Source organism: Epinephelus lanceolatus, chromosome 8, assembly GCF_041903045.1.
Source record: "Epinephelus lanceolatus isolate andai-2023 chromosome 8, ASM4190304v1, whole genome shotgun sequence".
In the NCBI taxonomy this organism is placed as follows: Eukaryota; Metazoa; Chordata; class Actinopteri; order Perciformes; family Serranidae; genus Epinephelus; species Epinephelus lanceolatus.
This window is the reverse complement of record NC_135741.1, coordinates 39,377,955-39,398,402: the sequence shown is the minus strand read 5'-3', so window position 1 is coordinate 39,398,402 and position 20,448 is coordinate 39,377,955. Positions and strand designations below refer to the sequence as shown.

Genomic DNA, 20,448 nt, shown 5'->3' with positions numbered 1-20,448 from the left:
AAGCCATGCAAGCCCAAGCCATGACATTACCTCCACCGTGTTTCACAGATGAGCTTGTATGTTTGGGATCATGAGCAGATCCTTTCTTTCTCCAAACTTTCGCCTTTCCATCACTTTGGAAAAAGTTAATCTTTGTCTCATCAGTCCATAAAACTTTTTCCCAGAATTTTTGAGGCTCATCTCTGTACCTTTTGGCAAATTCCAGCCTGGCCTTCCTATTCTTCTTGCTAATGAGTGGTTTGTATCTTCTGGTGTAGCCTTTGTACTTTTGTTCATGAAGTCTTCTGCGAACAGTAGATTGTGATACCTTCACTCCTGCCCTCTGGAGGTTGTTGCTGATGTCACTAACAGTTGTTTTAGGGTCTTTCTTGACAGCTCTCACAATGTTTCTGTCATCAACTGCTGATGTTTTCCTTGGTCTACCTGTTCGATGTCTGTTGCTTAGTACACCAGTGGTTTCTTTCTTCTTCAGGACATTCCAAATGGTTGTACTGGCTATGGCCAATGTTTGTGCAATGGCTCTGACTGATTGTCCATCTTCTCTCAGATTCACAATTGCTTCTTTTTCACCCATAGACAGCTCTCTGGTTTTCATGTTGGTTCCACCTCTAAATGCAGTCTGCACAGGCAAAAACTATCGTACCCAATCTGAAACTGAGCTCAGACATCCAGTGCTATTTATTGTTTGAATAATCAATGTAATTGGGAAACACCTGGGCAACAAAACACACCTGTCAGTCACATGTTCCAATACTTTTGCTCTCATGAAAAATGGGTGGGTTCAAACAAAAGGTGCTATCTTCTAAGTTGTGTATCAGATCCAGATGTAAATACATGGAAATAAAAGCTGAAATGTTGATCTCTTGTCTCATATTCATCTTTTGATGTCAAACCCAAATATTTTCAGTCTACAACAAAAATAAAGGAATTGGCCTCACTGTTCCAATACTTTTGGAGGGCACTGTATATCTATATATAGATAGATACATAGATAGATATATAGATATATATTCTTTGTGTGTGGAATATAACCACTGGTATTCCTCTGACTTCATGTGTGTTTATGTACCATCTTAAATCCTTGTTAATGTAATCTTTCATTGTTTATCTGTTTTTTTGCTCTCCTCCCATAACGTTACCGTTTGCATATCTGCCGACCGTGTTTTCGTTTTCTTTAATAACACTTCCGGTGTTCCGAGAGCAACCCCTGTATTTGACGTCACAACGCTATGAACTGTGGGTAAGTTCCTTACCGTACTGTGGAATTGGGCATAGTCATCGCAGTGCTGTCGTCATCTGTTTAGCTCGCCTCTGGCCCGCCTATATCAGATACACCGATGTGATTGGTGCAGCTTGGTTTCATGGGCATAGGTAATGAGCATCATTACTGATTGCCAGAGTGACTCGCTGAGCAAATTCAAATTGTGCTCTTGCAAGAACTCTGGATTTCCAGGGTACTTAGACTCTAGTGATGGGATTTCTCGTTCACTTGTGAGAGCCAGTTCTTTGGCTCTCATTCACTTTGAAGAGCCGGTTCAAAGATGCAGTTCGTGCATTCGTGTTTTTTTTTTTTTTTTGGGGGGGGGGGGTTATTGCTGTGTGTGTGTGTGTGTGTGTGTGTGTGTGTGTGTGTGTGTGTGTGTGTGGAGGGCGGGTGTTAGTGGGTTCAACAACGAATCGCATTGCTGATTTATCACATCACATGATCTGGATATTGTAACGTGGACCCAGAATAGACCCTGCACATATAAAGTTCGGTGTAGCCATAGCAATGCCCTTTATAAACAACAAGCCTGCCAATACAAGCAAGTGCTGATAGTGGGTTAGCTTCCTACCTTTCGTTTCTAACCGAGGGGGGGTCATCAACACAACGTGAATTAGGAACTGGCTCGTTCACTCTAAAGAGCCGGTTCAAAGACTTGGCTCGTTCGCGAACGTCACATCACTATTAGACTCAACAATGAGTTGATGAGATTTTGGTGGTCAAAGGTCAAGGTCACTATGACCTCACAAAACACGTTTTTGGCCATAACTTAAAAATTCCATAAATTAAGTATGACAAAATTTCACACACGTCTAATAGGATAAAATCATGAAAAGTGGTGACATTTTATATCCAAAAGGTCAAAGGTCAGCTTCACCGTGACATCACATGTCTCCTGGTTGTTACTTCACGTCAAAACTCAGGAGCACAAGGGGGATATTTGGTCAGATACTGGACAGATGATTGTATAGATCTTTTGTGCTGCTGGGGGGAAGGTGTACATGAAGCTTTCATTTTTTTAGACATGGATATAAAATGTTACTGCAACTTCACTGATTAGTGGAGGAATACAATGGTGAGATGGTAATTCTAGTTTGACTATGATTTTCAAATACTCTTCATGACTCATTAAATTGCAGCTCAATAGTTTTCGGGGGTGTTATTCTGAAGTCACAGGAACAGATAATTGGCTCCAAGTGTGTGTCATGGAGTGTCAATGTGGGTGCACATGGCCCCAGAGATAATTATTAGTTAAAAATACAATGAATTGAAACAAGGACTGCAGACTATGTGTTTTATGTCTTGTGGCCATATATCTGAAGACAGAGTAATATCACTTAACACTGAACGAAAATGATGTCACTATGAGATTTACAGAAATCTTTTCAAGTGGATATTTTCTACTGACCGGAAATGACACAGTCTATCCAGCAAAGTATTTTCAAGGCTCTTAGAAACAAACAGTGAGTCACTTGTGGTGTGAGGCAGTCAATACAATCATCCAGCAGCAGAAACAAAAGGGAACAAATAGCAGTGCACTTGACAAATACTCAAAGATTATGCAAAGTTTAACAGGAAAATGTTGTCAGTCCCATGTAATGTGCAAGTAAACGTGTTTTTTGCATTTATAACAAGTGTAGTGAATCATTCACACAGCATATAATGCATGTACTGCAACTACTGTATGTGTCTGCTGACTAAAGAGAGTGATAGAACATACGGGCAAAGTCAGGGATGATATGAAAACTCAGATTCTGACTCAGACTCACAATAGATATTTTCCTGAAATGGGCAATTTTGCATGAAGACAACCTTTACTTTTGGTACTTCCTTTGGAATGCAGGACTTGTAAGAGAGTATTCTTATACTCTGGTATTGAGATTTTCACTTATTTGAATGATTTGAGTACTTCCATTTTTACTATGTTCTCCTGTTTTTTTTGTTCATACTTGTAACAAGCACTCTGACTCAGCCTCTACGGCTCAACTGAGCCGAAGTACAGTACAGAGACAAAAGTGCAAAGTTAAAGCAGCTTGAGTCAGAGTTATTAGACACATGCTTATAATAAAAGTACTTATGATCAAATGTTAGTCAGAATTGTAAAAATGACATCATTTTGGTCTTATTCATAGATTTAAAAAAAATAACTGCCATACAGAAACATTCGTAAGTGAAATTCATATGCTTTGGTCTCAGCTCCCAAATGACAAAACAGAGCTCTGTGAGTCTGTGAGGAGTCTCCATCAGATGGCAGCAAAGAGACTGAGAGCAAAAATTACCAAAACAAAGATAACTTGAAAAAGTCTGATAAGCTGATAAAAAAGATGCCATGTCTGTCCCAGTGCCTACACAGCATGATGTCATCCAGTTCATGCCTTCATGATTCAGCATGAATACAAACAAATGTTCATGTTAGTGCGACTGTTCCTAGTGGTCAACTTATATACATAACAAATACAAAATGTGTGCATTTAAAATCATAGTGGCTGGGCTATAAAGGAATTCATATAGGTTTTTGAAAGAGTCATAGAATAAGAAAACAGAAATGACAAATTAATATGTTACTAATTCTGAACATATAAACTTGTCTGTAAACTTTTTTGGGGAAAAATCCGATTTTTAGGGTCGCCTTATGAGTGCTCTGCTTTGGAAAAATGGGAAAATTTAAAGATACACATGAAGAACAGATTATCATTTTATAGAGCCTCTACAGGCATCTGTCACTTCAAATAAATAAATCTTTGACTCATTCCAGAATTTTAATTAATAGGCTAATATCTATCTGAAATAGTACAGGGGTAAATTTCTTATACAAGCTTCTTTAAATGTATATTATGGAGGTTTTTCCTAAAAAACAATGTATAGACTCATCCAGAAGTATCAATCATCAATTATGACCCACTTTAAGTGTGTGGCGGTATCTGCAGAGACTCATATTATACTCTTATTTTATTATGTTCGGGACATTTCTAAGCGCAGCACACAAGTGAGGTTGGGACTTTATTAAAAGTGAGCAGGTGCCAGGCTGTAAGCAGCACACATGGAAGAGGACGCTAAGGAAATCCCAAACACAGTGCTGAAAACAGCAAATATATCCAAGAGAAACACAAATCAGAGTGAATCTGGTGTTGGCTTTGACTTTCACTGCTGATATTGTTAACAAACTGTAACTGACAATTCCTGCAAAGTATACCTTTAAACAGCGCTTATAAAGTCCTACTTTTTACTGAGACTGTTTTTTGACTCAGAAGTCAAAGTGTGGGACGATTCTGAGGGACAGTCCAGATGAAACAGCATGAAGAGAGCATCTAGCGTCAGTATCGTGACATACATCTGAGTGAAACAGGACAGGCGGGTGAGATATAACTTTAAGAGGAGTTTGATTTGAGCGTTGAGAAGTGGGTGGGTCATAGTAATGCCTGTCAGTGAGAGAGACACAAAGTCAATTGTATGCTCCTTGTAACGTTAGTTGCTGAAGCAGTGCATTGTATAAAGCCTTTATCATAATCTGGAGATTAAGTAAACAATGACACATTGACGTAGCATGCTGTTGCTAGCTAGCTAATGAATGAATCTTAGCTCTGTGTGGCTGAAGTTGCAGATTGATAGTGGGTTGATGTCATGACATAATTGGCTGAATTGGCCGGTACAAGCTTATGTAAGCACGTCATATTTTGTTTTACAGGAAGTAAATATGATTGGATGTTGACATAAGAAAATGAAAAGGTTAATAATTTTTTGTCACATTATGTTAAATAGGTGAACAATGAGTGGGGACGTGATCTGAAGAGGTTAACAGTATAGACACAGAAACCCACCACACAAAGTTAGCATTTCTGAAACGTGGCTTCTGCTCAAAGTGATCTGGTTAGTGTAGTTTACTGACACCAAAACATTTGGACAGAACATCCATATAGCATTTAGGAAACAATCCAAAAAAGTTGCCACTGCCACTAGATTTCCTGTTTGTCACTTTATGAAAGTGCCAAATATCCCTTTTCCCACCTATAATAATAATGAAAAAAATCACAGGACGATAAATTCTTTATACATCAACCATAAAATGGATTTATTTTACCAGAGGTCCAAACATATTTCTGTGTTGCCCCAGGATGCATAGAAGATGTCAGTGTGTCAGGAATTCAACTTCCACTTCTACAAACCAGTGTTTACAATCTATCTTCTTTAGCTCAACCATTGGTTTGACAATAAAGCCTTGTGTAACTCTTTTTCATGTTACACAATATCAAAATGCCACTGTCTAACTGGGACAATCCTACAGTCTGTAAAGGAAAAGAAAGAAATAGAGGGGGGAAAAGGCAGTTTAAAAAAATAATTCCATCTTCATTTGAACAAAGGGATGGGGGTGCTTCTGGAGGTGAAAGAAGGAGCGTAAGGCTACTGGTAGAGGTTGGTTGGAGAAAAATCCCCTCTTTTTGTTACACTGTTACACTTCTCTCTCCGAAAACAATATGTGGAGAGAAATGGAAACTTGTTCAAAACCACATTATTGACATGTACTTTTACCTTAACAAGACTAGTATTCCTTATGTGGTTCTGGTTTGTGCTGTTGAGACAGAAACAAACTTGGAGTTTGCTGCTGCGTGGATGTGGTGAGGCCCCAGCATTTGATAGTAAACATTGCTAAAGAGCTAAATAAAGGTTAATAGATGAGGAAACGTGAGGAGCAAGTTAAAGGAAATAAGAGCTGGGTTTAGTGAAGAAACTGCTCTGCAGAAAGCTGGACCGCTGCTGTATTCTTGGGTTAAACCATCTGCTGCTGTCAGGTAAACACATCCCCATCAAAACCACAATTCAATCAGCATGTGTAGGCTTTCCAACAGCTCTTAAATGAACTCTGTTTCATTCTGGAAGATTTTAAGTTTCCCCCTCGTAACTGCCCGTCACAGACCACAGAGGGGGGAGGTTGAGGTTCGGGGTCTGGGGAGCAGAATGTTATGTTTCACTTTAGAAAAACAAAAAATCAGAAATTAGAAGTCCATACATAAGTCTGTGTTTTCTCCTCTCTCAGAAGGGGCAGCAGGTTTCTCAGAGCTGCAGTTACTCAGCCACACCACCAGGGGGGCGGGGAGGGGTGCTGTTACTCTCCCCCTCATTGTAGCCGCTGGACGATGACAGCGTTGAGGAGGTTGGCCTGCTCCAGGGTCTGGCTCTCGTCCGACAGCTCCTTGTTGGGGAAGGTGGTCATGAGCACAAACTCTCTGGCAGCCATGGCGGGCCGAGCCTCCACCACGAATTGGCGTAGGTCAGACACCCTGAGGGACACAACAACACATTGTGACAGGAAATACAGGTTTTACTTATGTTTGTGTGACAGGATGAAATGTGGTCAACATTAGCTAAACCAAACAACAATAACAACCTGGGGGGTTGGTTTTCTTAAAACTTATGGCTGGTGGCAGCATGCGAGGTCCAATAAACACTAAAGTCTGTCAGTGTATAAGTGTTACACCTTTAACTGGAGTGAGTGATGTTGTAAGTGTTGGTCTTCCCCATTAGCAGTTGCTCTTTTGAAATAATTAACCACCGACAAAACTATGAAAACTAACTTACTGTTGTTTTGTAACACCAGCATACACCTGTCCCTTTCACCTCACACAGTATCTCTGCCTCAAGCTCTCTCTATGATCACTTATTTTGTGGTTCAACATAGCTGATTTCACTATGGGGCTGCTGTTGTGTCAATAAGCAGCTTGCTCGCTTTGCTGTGGTTAAAAACAGGTTCAGCTAAACCTGAACTTGCTGCAGCTGTGTGCTAAAATGCACCTGACTGCTATGTCAAAACTGACACAGGTTCAGAACTGCAGCTAAACTGGACAAATGTTCACTCACAAACCTTTAATTAAGGAAATTATTATAGATTTCACCTCCTGTGATTTTCCTGAGTGGCAGCCTCTAATCACTACCTGCTGAGGAGAGAATTCAGAAATAGCATAGACACTATAAAGAGTGTGAGGGGTTTTTTTCAGTCTAGATGTATTTTTGATTTTCAATAAATAAACAAAATGTTTCCACAATAACAACTCTGTCTCCTTACAATCGCCACATGCACCACGTCCTCCTTTCATGTATAATACATGTGGTGCATCCGTTGATGTTTAGTTCAATATCTGTGCCTTTTCAATCAAACTAACCATTTGATTTAACATTTTAAGCACTTGGCGACAGATCTATGAGGCACTTTGAGTTCAATAATTGGGAAACCCATGTAGTCAGACCAGAGGTTGCGCTAGACTTTTTCGTCGCTGGTCATTTTGACCGACAGGGTTGTATAAATCCGGTCATAATCTATTTTTCCCGGTCATTTTAATTTTCGTTTTTAAATGATAATCAAGATATTCAAAGACATTTAGTTTTCAATTGTTCATTTTTAATAAATCCAACAAGCAAGTTATAAAGTGTGCATTAATAAGGACATGAACGAAAAGATGAACAGACATCCACACACCACAGTGCTTCAATTCGGCGACTGGTCTACACGCAAGCCGCGAGCGCTTCTGTCAAGCTGGATAGAGCGGATCGTACCAAACAGGAAGTCGGACCCAGAAAAGACGAGAGAATCCGGCCAATTTTCAAAATAAAATAACATCACGCACTGAGGAACGTGAGGGAATACCATGTTTATAATTTAAAATAACACAACAGTGCATAACCGAATACATTTTTCAATACCATAATCACTTCATTACAATTTTAATTTTGTGTCACCGAGCCTACAGACTACATAAATAAAACTGTCAGAACAATATGCCCTATTCATTCAGTGTTAATCCAACACGCTCAATACATGGACATGCAATGACAAATTGTCATTAACTTATTACGTTATAAAAACTTATTAAAATATGGACTTACCCATGTTTAAAATGACCTGTTGAAGTGAAAAAACGAGTACTGACGGGAACAGACGAGTGGAGTCGATGTTTAGCCAGCGCGGAGAGCGCTGGAGAAATGCGCTGCCTGCGGCACTAACGCATCTGGTGTGTTCAGGCCGTTATGTTAACAAAGAGCATGGATACCAAGAGGCGAAGCTCTGTTGAATTTTTGCCAACAGCCACTAGGGGCGCTAATGCCATTTTGGACTGTTGAGCTTGGACTGTTGCACCCAGACAACATGCAAGATGTCAAGGAGAGAAGAGAAAAAAAAGTCAAAGAAAACAGTGTAGTGCAATTAACTGCAACAACTATCGGTGGAACACTCCGCACCTGGCCTTCCACCGTTTCCCGAAGGATCCCGACAGAGGTGTAGGTTTTAAAGTGTTTTAATATCAATTTAATTTGCCAGTTTTCGTGGGAAGATATATATATATATATATATATATATATATATATATATATATATATATAGGCCTATATATGGTCTCTTGGACCATTATATCAGAACTGATTACTGCTTTAGCATTAAAATATATCAGATTAAAATAGCTTATATATTATTATTATTATTATTATTACTGTCCCCTTACTGTACAAACTGTAAAATCTTTATTCCTGACTATGTAACGTCACCATTAATGTGTTTCTAGTTAAAATATTGATTTTTTTTTTTATTTATTTTTTTTTTTTTTGGTAGATTGGCTTATGATGGCTTATTTGAAGGAGTAATTAAGTTAATCTTCTCATAAGTGGATGTAATATGTAGAGCTGCCATCTCGGCCGTTTTTCCTTGTTTTGTTTTTTTTAAAGTCTATATTTTGCTTTACAAAAACGTGAAAAAGCAGCTGTGACCAAGCTATCACGAGGTGAGTAGCATTGTAAGCATAATTAATAGCGATATACTTCAGTTTGTCTGTGTGTTTTTGTATGCAAGCAGGTCTGCTGCGGTCTGCTGACAGTCCAAAATGGCGGCGGTAGGATGAAACCATGGGGGAATTTGTTACTATGGGGCCTTCTATTGAGCTTCGCCTCTTGGTATCCATGCTCTTTGATGTTAACAACGCTACATGAAGCAGATGAATGACTTTTTCTCTGCAGTGTGAAAACGGCAGCCACTTAAACCACTGACTGTGCATTCCGCCGCCAAGTGGGCAGGGGTGGTAATTGCAACTGGTCAAATGACCCGACGGCCTTCAGATTTTCCGGTCATTGTTGTAAAAAAAACGGTCAATGACCGAGAATATCCGGTTAACGTGACCCCTGAGTCAGACACACATGTAGGTCTGCGGTCTTAAATAGGCCAGTAAATTTTTCCACAGACCTGCAAAAACTGTAGCTGTTTATTCTAGGTTTGTGTGCATGCCAACTTCAAGTTGAAAAGAGCTCATCAATCACCTGTGGGTATAGTTGAACCTTTGGACCAGCCTGCCGCCATCGGCCAGTCGGATCTGAATGTTAGTGACGGGCTGGGAGGAGTCGAGGGTCACTGAGGCGCTGGCTTGAGCCTCGTTGGCAGCCTGGTCCTGCTGGGAGGTGGCTGGTGCTGAAATTAACTCTGGGGTGGCACTAGGGGAGAAAGAGGATAAAAAAAAAAAGATGGGAAATTACTCAGGCTTGATACTTTGTCAAACTGCACCCCTTGTTTTAAAAGCACTTGGTAACCTTGTTTTGAAAAGTGCTTTTAGGTCCAATATGCGTATGTTTAACATTATTAGGAGACATTTAATTCTTCAATTTATTTGGAAAAAGTAATTGTGAATTAAAGAGATATGTGGTTTTACTGGACACTGTCAAATGTTTTTGCAGAATACAATATCAGTGACCCAGAGAAGCAGCAGGAAATGGATGGATGGATTAAGCAATGTAAGAGAATCAATTCAACGAAGAATAAATTGAAAACTTGGCCATTATTTGATGGTGAGCTTCCTTCCCATTGTAGCCAGCAGCACTGACAGTGTTAGCTAAAGATACAATGATGTTGGCTGAAATTCTAGAAAACAACGTATTGAACAGCCTCCTGCAGCAAAACTGACCATTTAAACAATCCCATTTTTAGTTTACAGATGTGTAAGGGCCCTGACACGCCAAGCCAGCAATTAGCTGTTGTTTAATATCAGGCCATCAATGAATGTCTGTTGACGAAGTTTTTGCAGTGTGTCCCACACCGTTGGCACATGTTGGCTATTTTTCGGCCGAATTAAGGTCGGAGATGGCGGAGCCCATTGGTGAGAGAAATCACACTGATTGGTGAGAAAAGCAAACAGCCAAAGTCAAGAGGGAGTGGATCAAAACAAACCTGTTATGTTTGCAAAATTGTTTTTTTTAACTACTGAGCTCTTTAGCAGAAACTGTTCATGATGGTGTTATTTTTGCTTTAACAAACATTAACAACACAGCTGGATGTTGGCTGTGTTGTTAATGTGCTAACTGGCTAACTAGCATCCTAAATCCGTCCTGTCAGTCTTCCGGTTTCCCTTTGATGGATACAGACTACTGCCACCTGTTGGTGTGGAGAGTTATCTCCTCTCATGCAGGTGCAGTGTGTGCATGCTAGTTGGCTGTTGCCTTTGTGGCGTGTTCAAGCAGTACTTTTTGGCTGAGACCCAGGCAACGTGAGGCAATGCAACTGCCAGACTTTGTCACTACTAGTTCTTAGATGTTGGTTTGGTGTGCCTGGGCCTTGACACGACGGACACTACAGCAGGCAAGAGAAAATATTCAAGATTGTAAATGAATTGTAAGACACCAAATTTGTATTCCTTCTAAATATTACATATTTTATTCTAACAACTGTGACAAATTTGTTAATTAGATGGTGACTGTGTGGAACTTACAGTTTGTGTCATTTTAAGCGTTTTGCTTTTTGGAGGGTTACTATAAAGGCATACTTTGTCAACTGTCAACCAGTTTTGTATCATTATGTGTGTAGTATATGTAAATGAACTGTAGTAAACTTCACTTTAATAGCGCACAGATCTCCCTGCTCATCTCTCAGCTCAAACATGTCATTTGGCAGATTTTCGCTGGCTCTAGAGCTGTCACTCAAACTACACATTGTACTTCCTTGTTTATATGCCCGCTGCCACCACAGACACAAGAGTATAGATGCGGACCAAGAGACAGAGCCACTCTCTCTCTCTATCTCAAACTCAGACCAAACTCTGATCAAACTGTCAAACTAGGCATAGTGTTAAATATGAACCAAGATTCTGTTGGTTTGCCTACTTCCATTTGGTTTAGTTGAGGGGTGGTGTCTGGGTAGAGCATGCAGGAGGCAGGAGATGACACGGATTACACCACTGTCACGCAGCTTGTTCGGAATTTGGTCGTAAACGATAGAATCTCTTGCTTTTCCTTAAATTTGTGTGACGATTTTGGCTTCGGCCCTTACCAACAGAAGTTGAATCTCGTCTTCTCTACAGTTAGACACTATTATTGCTGCTGTCATGTAAAAGACCCTTCGTCTTCACGCAGGCCACATGACAAAAATGTCATCAACACACTCACTCACTGTGATTTTTTTGGATCATTACCTGCTCTATTTACACATGGGCTCAAATGGACATTACACAAATTTGTACAAGGGAATTGGCAATGTAAAGATCGTTTAATGTCCAGTCCGACTAACTGGGACATTTGTATTATCAGATACAGCTCCTCCAGGTAATGGCTAGATAATGACAGGCTTGCAGTGCATGTGTGAAAGGGGTTGTAGTTTAGTGCATTGTAACACAGGAAGAATTTGTGAACAGGAAGTTGGCACCATGCTGTTTCCTGTATTGTGTAAATGGAGGCTGAAAAAACTGAGATCAAATGGTAAAACTAAGCAGTGCTTATCAAATATAAACTGAGATTCTGGCACTGCGTTGCCCATTTCTCCCCTAAAATGTTTTCACAAACATATTTTAGCTTACCATTTAACTGCAATACGAGACTGGCTGGCTGCCATATTGTTTTCAGACCAGTCATACCAACTCGCATTATGCCACCCACCAGCAAAGCCTTTATTGGTCTGGTGAAGCACAGTGCATCCTGGTAGTTGTAGGTTTTCTACCTCTTGGGCAAAAGTGAATGCCACAGTCCTTTTTTCTGTTTTGTCTGGTCATGTAGCACCAATTTCAAAAGTATTTGCAACTTTCTACTGCATAGACAGACCGGTTTTATGAAAAGACCATCTTTCCAGTAGTAAAATGCTTCTCTGGGTGTTGTTAAAATCCCCAGATCTCACTTTGAAAGTGTCAGAGACAACTCTGTCCTTGAGATTTAAATGTGCTCCAGAAGTGCCACATTACTCATAAGAAACTAGTCATTTATCTGGAATGAGCCCGAGCACAGTCAATAGCCAGACAAATGATGATTCATTCCAACGTAGGACAAGTACGACTGGTTTACCAGCTTTCATTTAGACCTTGCATTGATTCAGCTGCTGCTTTTGGATCAGTAATGTTGTGCTGAAGAAAAACAAAACAGAAACCATGTTAAATTTAAAACAACAAGACTGCTCATCAATCTCACCTTCCCAACTTCTGTCCTTCACCTCCAAAGGCCTTGAAGGCCACCTTGGGTTTGGAGAAGTCCTCGTCCCTGTGGTCCTCCATGTCTAGGTTGACTTGGCCCCCTCGAGACCGCTGTCTCAGCTCGAGGGGAATCTCCCTGCAGGGCGATAATCAACAGGTGAACAGGGGAAATTTAGCTGTCCACATGTGTATATAGCCTGTCACCCCAACTACGTTTGTCTGATGATATACTGTCATTAAAACAATAGCAATAAATAATATTACTGTCATTTTGAGACCATTTTACGCCATTAATATAATGATAATATATAAGCACAACAATGCAAGTACATCCTTTCTAAGAGCAATTAACTTTTAATTCGTAGGGGCAAAGAGACACTAGAATAGGAATATGAAAAAAAATGTAACATGTTTTTCAAGACTAATAAGCACTAGCTAAAATATACAAGAAAGTTTATAAAAATGATGGTATTTCTATAGGAGTAGTCCAAAATTATTCAGTTTGAGACTTTGTGATAAATTGGCATAGCCAGGAATGGAAGGCCTGGGAACCGGGCGTTTGCTGGTGAATTTACGGAGAGGAGGATGAAGTTGTTGGAGGGTAAAACTACAAATGACAGACTTTTTGGCTTGTTGCCAGGGGTTGGCAAGCTAACTACCATCAGACCTGTGCCTTTTCAACTCCAAAAGCACAGCTGCAGGCTACCAGTAAGCTACACTGTGTCATCTTTGAAGTGTTTATTTATGTATTTTTTTTCCAACTTGCACAAGTGAGTGAGTGTTGAGAGAAATAAAAAGGGAGAATCTCAGCACTCAAGTCTTACAGTGGTTGGGAAAACCCTCCTGTTTATTCTTGCATCAGGTTGGTAACATTCTCATGTCAACAAACACACATGTAAACACAATGGGCAATATCGAGGTCAGCAAAAGGATCAAGGTCATGTACATACGATAAATAAACATTAAGGACACAGTGTTGTCTAATGGACCTCTGATGAATCTATACGTAAATTAGAATAAGTTAAACAGAATATTCTCACCCCCTTCTGATTGCCTCAAGGAAATTGGCATTTCCAGGATCGTTGTAGTTTCTGAGCTCACCATTATCAAGACTGAAACCTGTCTTCCACAGCTTCAGCACCACGTGTACCTAACACACACAGACACACACAAACACACATTTCTTGTGAAGGCGGTCATTCTTCAATATGGATGTTTTTCCCCTACAATTAGTGCTGGTAAAAAGTGAATGAATTCATATCTTCTACTAAGACTTTTCTTGATGTTTGGTATGTACTAGGTCTGTGCTGGTATGAATCGGGTTTGTACAGACAGTGCTTCAAGGAGAAAGCTACAGCTTGGCACTCGCTCGCTTACTTTACTTCCACTCAATACCAGCACATCCAGTTAGCATGTCTTGCTCCCTTGTGGGCTGAAAGATGCACAGGAATACTACTAGATAACCTGAAAAACTTGATATATGAATACATTAAGAGTTCCAAAACCAGTATATACCAAGGCGACATACTGGACAGAAGGTCATATATGACTTGACAATATAAAGAACAGCACACAGTCTGTGGCTGCTTGAACTGCCACATCTCATTAATACAGTAGAATTCCTCGTGTGTACAGAAATACACATTTGTTTAAGTTAAATGCCCTGACTCACCATAATGACCTAGAAGAATTAGCAGAGAATCAGGGTGACTGATCACTTGCTCTATTGGCTGAGGAGCCACATAGAGTGCTTGACTAGTATCAGTGATGCCAGAAACAAAGCAAGAACTGTTAAAAACAGGAAACATTATGATCTGTACTTACATCCTGATGGCTTTTGGAAGCATGCCTCTCCCCAGCCACATAGGCTGACTCCTCCTCAGGAGCTGCGCCTAGCCTGTAGCCTCCACCAACAAAGGCCTAAAAACAAATGAGAGACAACAAAATCACCAAGAGGAGGATGAATTACAAATACAAAAAGAAGGTGATGAAATTGCTGCCCCAGATGTAGAATATAGACACCCCAGACCAAAACTGATAAAGGTAAAAAAAAAAAAAAATGTGCCAATTCAGAAGGTGACCAAAAAAGGACCATGGTATTGTTCTTGGGAGTGTCATCTTACCTTGGCTTTGCTGGGCTCTCCTGGCCCTCTGCCAGCCCGGTCCAGAGGCACAGCCCCATGTTCCTTTGCCCCTTTGAACAAATCCTCCACCACTTCGTTGGTGCTCTTTTTCTTGGGAGGCCCAACAATCTGCTGCCCGCTGCGCTCTGATCCCCCCGCAAAAAACCTGGCAGGGTGTGAATAAAGATGATAAGTAGATCAGCAGAGACAAAAGGAACAACCCAGTAAGGTGCAACAATCTAAACACAACCTAACAACTAAAAGTTCACTAAATGTCATACTGAGTGAGATGGGCCAAATAAAGTCTAGGGTGTGATAAATAGTTTGAGGGCATGTAAGATGGTGCAATGAATGTTTTGCAAATTCATAGCGCTACAATGTAAATAAACGCGCAAGAAGAGACATGTCATCAACTTGTATCATCTCTCATGTTAATGAAGATGTGGCAAAACAATAAACAAGCTCTGGCCACATAGTGCTGGCATTCTATGCATCAGAAAAAGAAAAAACAAGAAGATTGTAAAGCCATTTGGGGCCAGGGAATAAGCTGCAATGCAAATGAAATGCAGATTGTGCAGAGTGAGTTAGAAGTAAGGATTTAAGCAGTAGCATTAGGGTGCAGTCACACAAGCAAAACCAGCGAATATTTGACTCCCGTTCACTTCCATTCAGTGTAAGTAGAGGGGCGAATAAAACAATTGCTGCCAGTGGCATGGCAAGTTCACATCTTTGCAACACATGGAGTTCAACTTTGGTGGATTTTGACCGGCAAAGTCTCACTCTTAACCAACAGCAAAAGAGTGTATGGAGATGACACCGATTGTTGCCATGTCTAACCAGTCGTTATTGTATGATACTGTCCATGCAAAATACAGACCATCCCAGATGCTGCCTGGCTGGCAGGGAGTCAGGTGATAGGCAGGGAATGCAAAAAAAATGAAAAATGTACCAATAACATCATACTTTGCTGTGTTTATAAGCAAGATAACCCACATTAGCTAGCAAGCTAGCTTTCCAAGTCCGTCACTTCAGGCACTGCCCACATTCAATATGAATATCGCCTCGGCAGGCAATGGCCACTCACCTACATTCGCTCATGTGTGACCATGCCCTTATGTTAGTTCACCAGTGTATTCTGGATCATTTCATGTTATATTCTGATTGGCTGGTTTGTAAATGTGGGTTGAAATAGCAGTCCCATCCTGGATTTTAGGTCCTAGATTTTGGACTGATTTTGCATACATAACTATGTGTATAGAGGTGTCCCTTTTTGGCTAAGATTTATAAGATTATTGGCAGGTGCAAACTTTATATCATCATATATACACAGCGGTTAGGTACGTAGCTCTGTAGCTACATCAGGGGTGACATGTGCCTTCTCAAAATTGTAACTATACCTTGGGGCTCCAGCAACTATGAAGTCACTATGTGGGAACCGCAAAAACTGTGACTGGTCGGATGGACTACTTTTATTTTGTCCAGTAAGTTTCTGGTGCTGGTAGAGATTATGAATAAAACAAACAAAGTTTTAAAAAAAAGTGTCATTTATCTTCTACTTTTCAGTAAAACACATCTAGCAAAGCCATGTCCATTGTAAATCTTCTGTTCACTGTAACTGCCATGGTCTCATATATTATGTATGATTAATAACTACTGACCTTTAAACATTTGCTCTGCATCTCAAAGTGAAGAAAAAAATGGAGAGACGTGTATTGTTGTGAGACGTAATCGACACACGTCACGTACAACACATCCATCTAGTGATGCAATAGTGATATCAACAGAAGAAATCTGACACTAAACTATAAATCAAATAGCCTATATCTACACCATAGGTATCTATGGCATGAGCCCTATTAACCCATTGCGTCAACCATAAACCCAGCTTTAGCAACACTCAGTAGTTTGACATTTATCGAACAAACCACATACACCATGAAGCTAATCAACAATAAAATCACAAGCTCACATTTTGTTGCACCCCATTAAGATTTCTAAAGTGCAATATGTCTACTGCACTTCAAAAGAATAACACTGGCACATTGTTGTATATGTGTAAGGTGTCCACATTACATTAACACTGTTCCAAGTATTGTACACACAGCACAGTTAGAGGCATCAGGAAAACAACAACGTGAACAGCCTTGAAAATTGCCAGAGCAACATACTGCACAACAATAAGCATGAATCCTGCATTTGGTTTTGTCAAGATTTCTATTATCAATTCATTGTGCCCCATGTCAAGTATTTCACTATCAGTGCTACTTTTAAATACTTTGCAGACTGCCAGTGAGCTGGCAGGAGGAGTTCTTAAACCACACAAAGAGATAATGCCTCAAAACTACACACGTCAGGTGAAAACAAATAAATATTAAAGCCATCATGCACTACAAAACAGAACTGGGGGAATACGAATTATGTGTAACATTTTAATTGACCCTAGATGACACATGTACTGTTCTTCAGTTCAGCTTGCTTACTCACTGCAATAATAACAGGATGTTATCAACCCAGCACAGTCCCTTAACAACCAGTCCACAGCACTGCCCCGGCAGCAGAATCTGTTGATGCTGCAGAAAAGCACAAGCTACCGGCTTGTAGTGAATGAGGTGAGACCAAAAATAGTTTGGTGCATTCTGGAATCACCCCGCTAGGTGTGACTTTCTACCATCCAAACACTCAGCTCAGACACACAGCCATGTCTGCAGCCATGAACAACTGTCACAACCATTTAAGAAGATGAGAAAAACCTCCAAGGGCTACCACTACAGCACGCGATCAACTGTGCAGTGACTTTATTCTTCAACTTATCTATGGGTCCACATTAAATCCCCCTCAAGTGTCCTTGAGCATGACAATCAACCAGGCCCATGATCGATTTCTTTATAAGTGACCTAACCCTGATAAATGATTTTCTTGAGAAACATCTTCTGTATGGTTATTAATTCAATCATTGCAGAAAAAAAGCTGGGTGGCTCCTGAATACAATTTTAAAGATCACCTCATTTCTTCAGCTGGTATGGTAAAAGTGAGGGACACATTCACCTCAGATAGATAAACTGGTAATTAAACTTACCTTTGACCTTCCTCCTCATCACTCTCCTCCTCTGCCTCATGCATCAGATCTCTGAAGGAGGTCACTCTGGGCTGAGTGCTGATGATAAAGAAGAAAAATATAGGGTTTTTGCTCCGATTATTATGCTATAAAATTAAAGCACTGAAATGGGAGTCTTTAAAGGGATAGTTCAGGTACTTATCCAAAGTAAATGTATTATGTACAGTATATGTCTGTCAGTATGCCTACAGTTTGGAGAAAGGGCAGGAGTGCTGAAACAGAAGCGAAGCAAAATAGTCCTGCCTGTCTCTTCAAACTGGGGACGTACTGACTGCCATCTATTGTAGGTAATATATTGATGATAGATAAGTATCTCATAAAACCCAAATTCAAATAAGCCTAACTATTCCTTTAAATTGTACTGCTGTGAACACAACTGCATATAATTATGGGCTGTTGAAAGTAGCGCTGCGGCTTATAGGTATGCCAGGCAGTGGCAGGCTGTAAACATTACCTGGGCCCAGCAGACCTGGACACTGAGGAACCTCCCTCAGGTTGAGGAAGTGTCACTATGTCGTCGTCAGCTCCATCCTCAAAGAAACTGGCGAGTGCAAGCTGGAAGGAGGCAAAATTAATGTTACAAAGAACTCCTGACAGACGGCTACTCAACCACAACTATCTAATGTGTTACTCATGACCCGTCAGACAACATCTCAGTTAAGAGCTATGTCACTAATCTCCATGTGTCTGAGGTTGCTGTGTTTTTCCGTGAGAAATCCCCATTTATTACCCGGCTGGCGGATGTATTGACTCTTTCTCTCTTGTAACAGTGGAAGCACTATTCGAGTGTGAAAACACAGAACATAACAGTCACTCAGTTTCTGTTTCATTGTGCATTTGACTCCACAAACTAGAGTGTGTAGGAGTTCGTCTTTGTTTTCCTGACCACAAACATTATACTCCAACGGGACAACTGATGGTGTAACGTTAGCTTCAGGAGCTAACGTTAACCAACCATCTTTACAAATTTCACTATCATTAATCTGACGTTACATCGATACAGGCTAACGCTAGCTAGCACGGCTGAATGGACTCACGGCAAACTAGCTTTAGCCAAAACTTATTGGCAACCTGCTTGGTAATGACACAGGAGGAATGGACCGCTTGGTGAATGTGGCTGAGCCAGCAAACTAACTGTACAACAGCCCTGCTGTTTGGTGACAGAGCGCAGTCAGGCCATTGTCAAAGGGTGACTTGCACAAATTACCGGCAACACAGGCTAACGTTAGCCGGCAAGCTACTCGGCTCACACATGTCATGTCATCGCTGTTTCTTTTTAATTTCCCGCCGCGCAATCCACCGCAACTCAATGGGAAAGCGGAGAAAAGGCGTACCTGCAAATTCCAGCCGGCGGACTCCAGGAAAAACCGGGCCCTCTCCTCGTCCACATCAGTAACAGCGACGAACTCCCTCACAGACTCCTCTTGGCTCGCCATTTTGATTTGCTCCTTCAGCTACTTGTCCGCCTCCACCTGGGGAAACAAGCAAAAGATGATGGTTCCTACCTGGTTTCAAACCAAGGACCCCAACGACACAGTCAAAGACGCGCTTCTTTGAATGAACAAGCTAACTTCCAGTTTAATGCGTGATTTTTTTTTTTTTAACATTGTATGGGGCTGTTTTAATCTTAATGTCTACAGTCTGTTTCATTCTGATAATCACAGTGTGCTATGCTGTAACTGCTATTATCATACTAACCAGGAGATGGCAGTCTAGCCACAGTTTACACAATAGTACATACATCATACACTCTACAGTTTGCAACAAAGGGCTTGTAATGACCCAGGGATCATAGAGTAAGACATGTCAGTATGTTTGAGTGCTTATGACTTTATGATACTTGCTTTTCTGTGTGTTTTGTATAAGCTGAAGTTGTGTAAAATGGGACAAATGCGGTTTTACATCTTGGGCTCTTTAAATATTAGCAGCCAGTCACCAAACATTATATTGTTACTACAAAGGTTTTTAGGCTGCCAGGTAGGGGTGTAAATATAAACAATGCAGGCAGTGCAATTGCACTGGGGCCCCTGGAGTGGAGGGGCCTGGAGACAGAGCCGGCCCTTGCAAGTGATTCAGATTGCCTCCTTAGAAACATACCTGTGTTCAAAGTTAAATGATTAAAAAAAAAGAATATTAATAATTAAAAAATGGTGTCATTTGCTATATATGTCCTCAAAAGGCAAACCCATCTGCATCATAGTTTTCTGTTTTCTTTTTTTTAAATACTCAGTAGCTATCTAAAACAAAATGATATGCTACTTCTACATAAGCTATAAAAACTATAAATATACTAAAAAAAACTATTCAATTCAGTTATTTATTTCATGCTTTCTTTGATATTTTTGTCAGATATGCAATGACGATTGCTGGGTGATATGTATGTTGACGTTGTCCAATGTCAAGTCTCTATTTGTGTCAAGACAATACATGCATGATAGTGTACATTAGGGCCCGTCATAAAAATGTGCACTGGGGCCCATCATAACTTCCTTATGCATCTGCTACCAGGTGCCATAAAATCACACATTATGC

At 40.5% G+C, this 20,448-nt stretch overlaps 1 protein-coding gene across 1 annotated transcript; it reads right to left on the bottom strand.

The window, feature by feature from the left end:
- Positions 1–5,305: 5,305 nt before the first annotated feature.
- nsfl1c (NSFL1 (p97) cofactor (p47)) lies at positions 5,306–19,409 on the bottom strand. Its single transcript, XM_033630184.2, has 9 exons — positions 19,251–19,409; positions 18,371–18,471; positions 17,878–17,955; positions 14,802–14,967; positions 14,503–14,598; positions 13,719–13,828; positions 12,677–12,814; positions 9,557–9,727; positions 5,306–6,540 (listed from the first exon to the last, which is right to left on the bottom strand). The coding sequence occupies exons 1-9, from the start codon at positions 19,350–19,352 to the stop codon at positions 6,378–6,380; spliced, it is 1,125 nt and encodes a 374-aa protein (XP_033486075.1). The 5' UTR covers positions 19,353–19,409; the 3' UTR covers positions 5,306–6,377.
- Between the last annotated feature and the right edge of the window lie 1,039 nt (positions 19,410–20,448).

Bases quoted from the DNA above. Each gene is read 5' to 3' on its own strand.
- nsfl1c (XM_033630184.2), bottom strand. From the start codon at position 19,352: ATGGCGAGCCAAGAGGAGTCTGTGAGGGAGTTCGTCGCTGTTACTGAT. The intron at 18,472-19,250 runs GTACGCCTTTTC...GCCTCCTTCCAG, and splicing joins CCGCCGGCTGGAATTTGCAG to CTTGCACTCGCCAGTTTCTT. The intron at 17,956-18,370 runs GTAATGTTTACA...CTTTATCATCAG, and splicing joins TCCAGGTCTGCTGGGCCCAG to CACTCAGCCCAGAGTGACCT.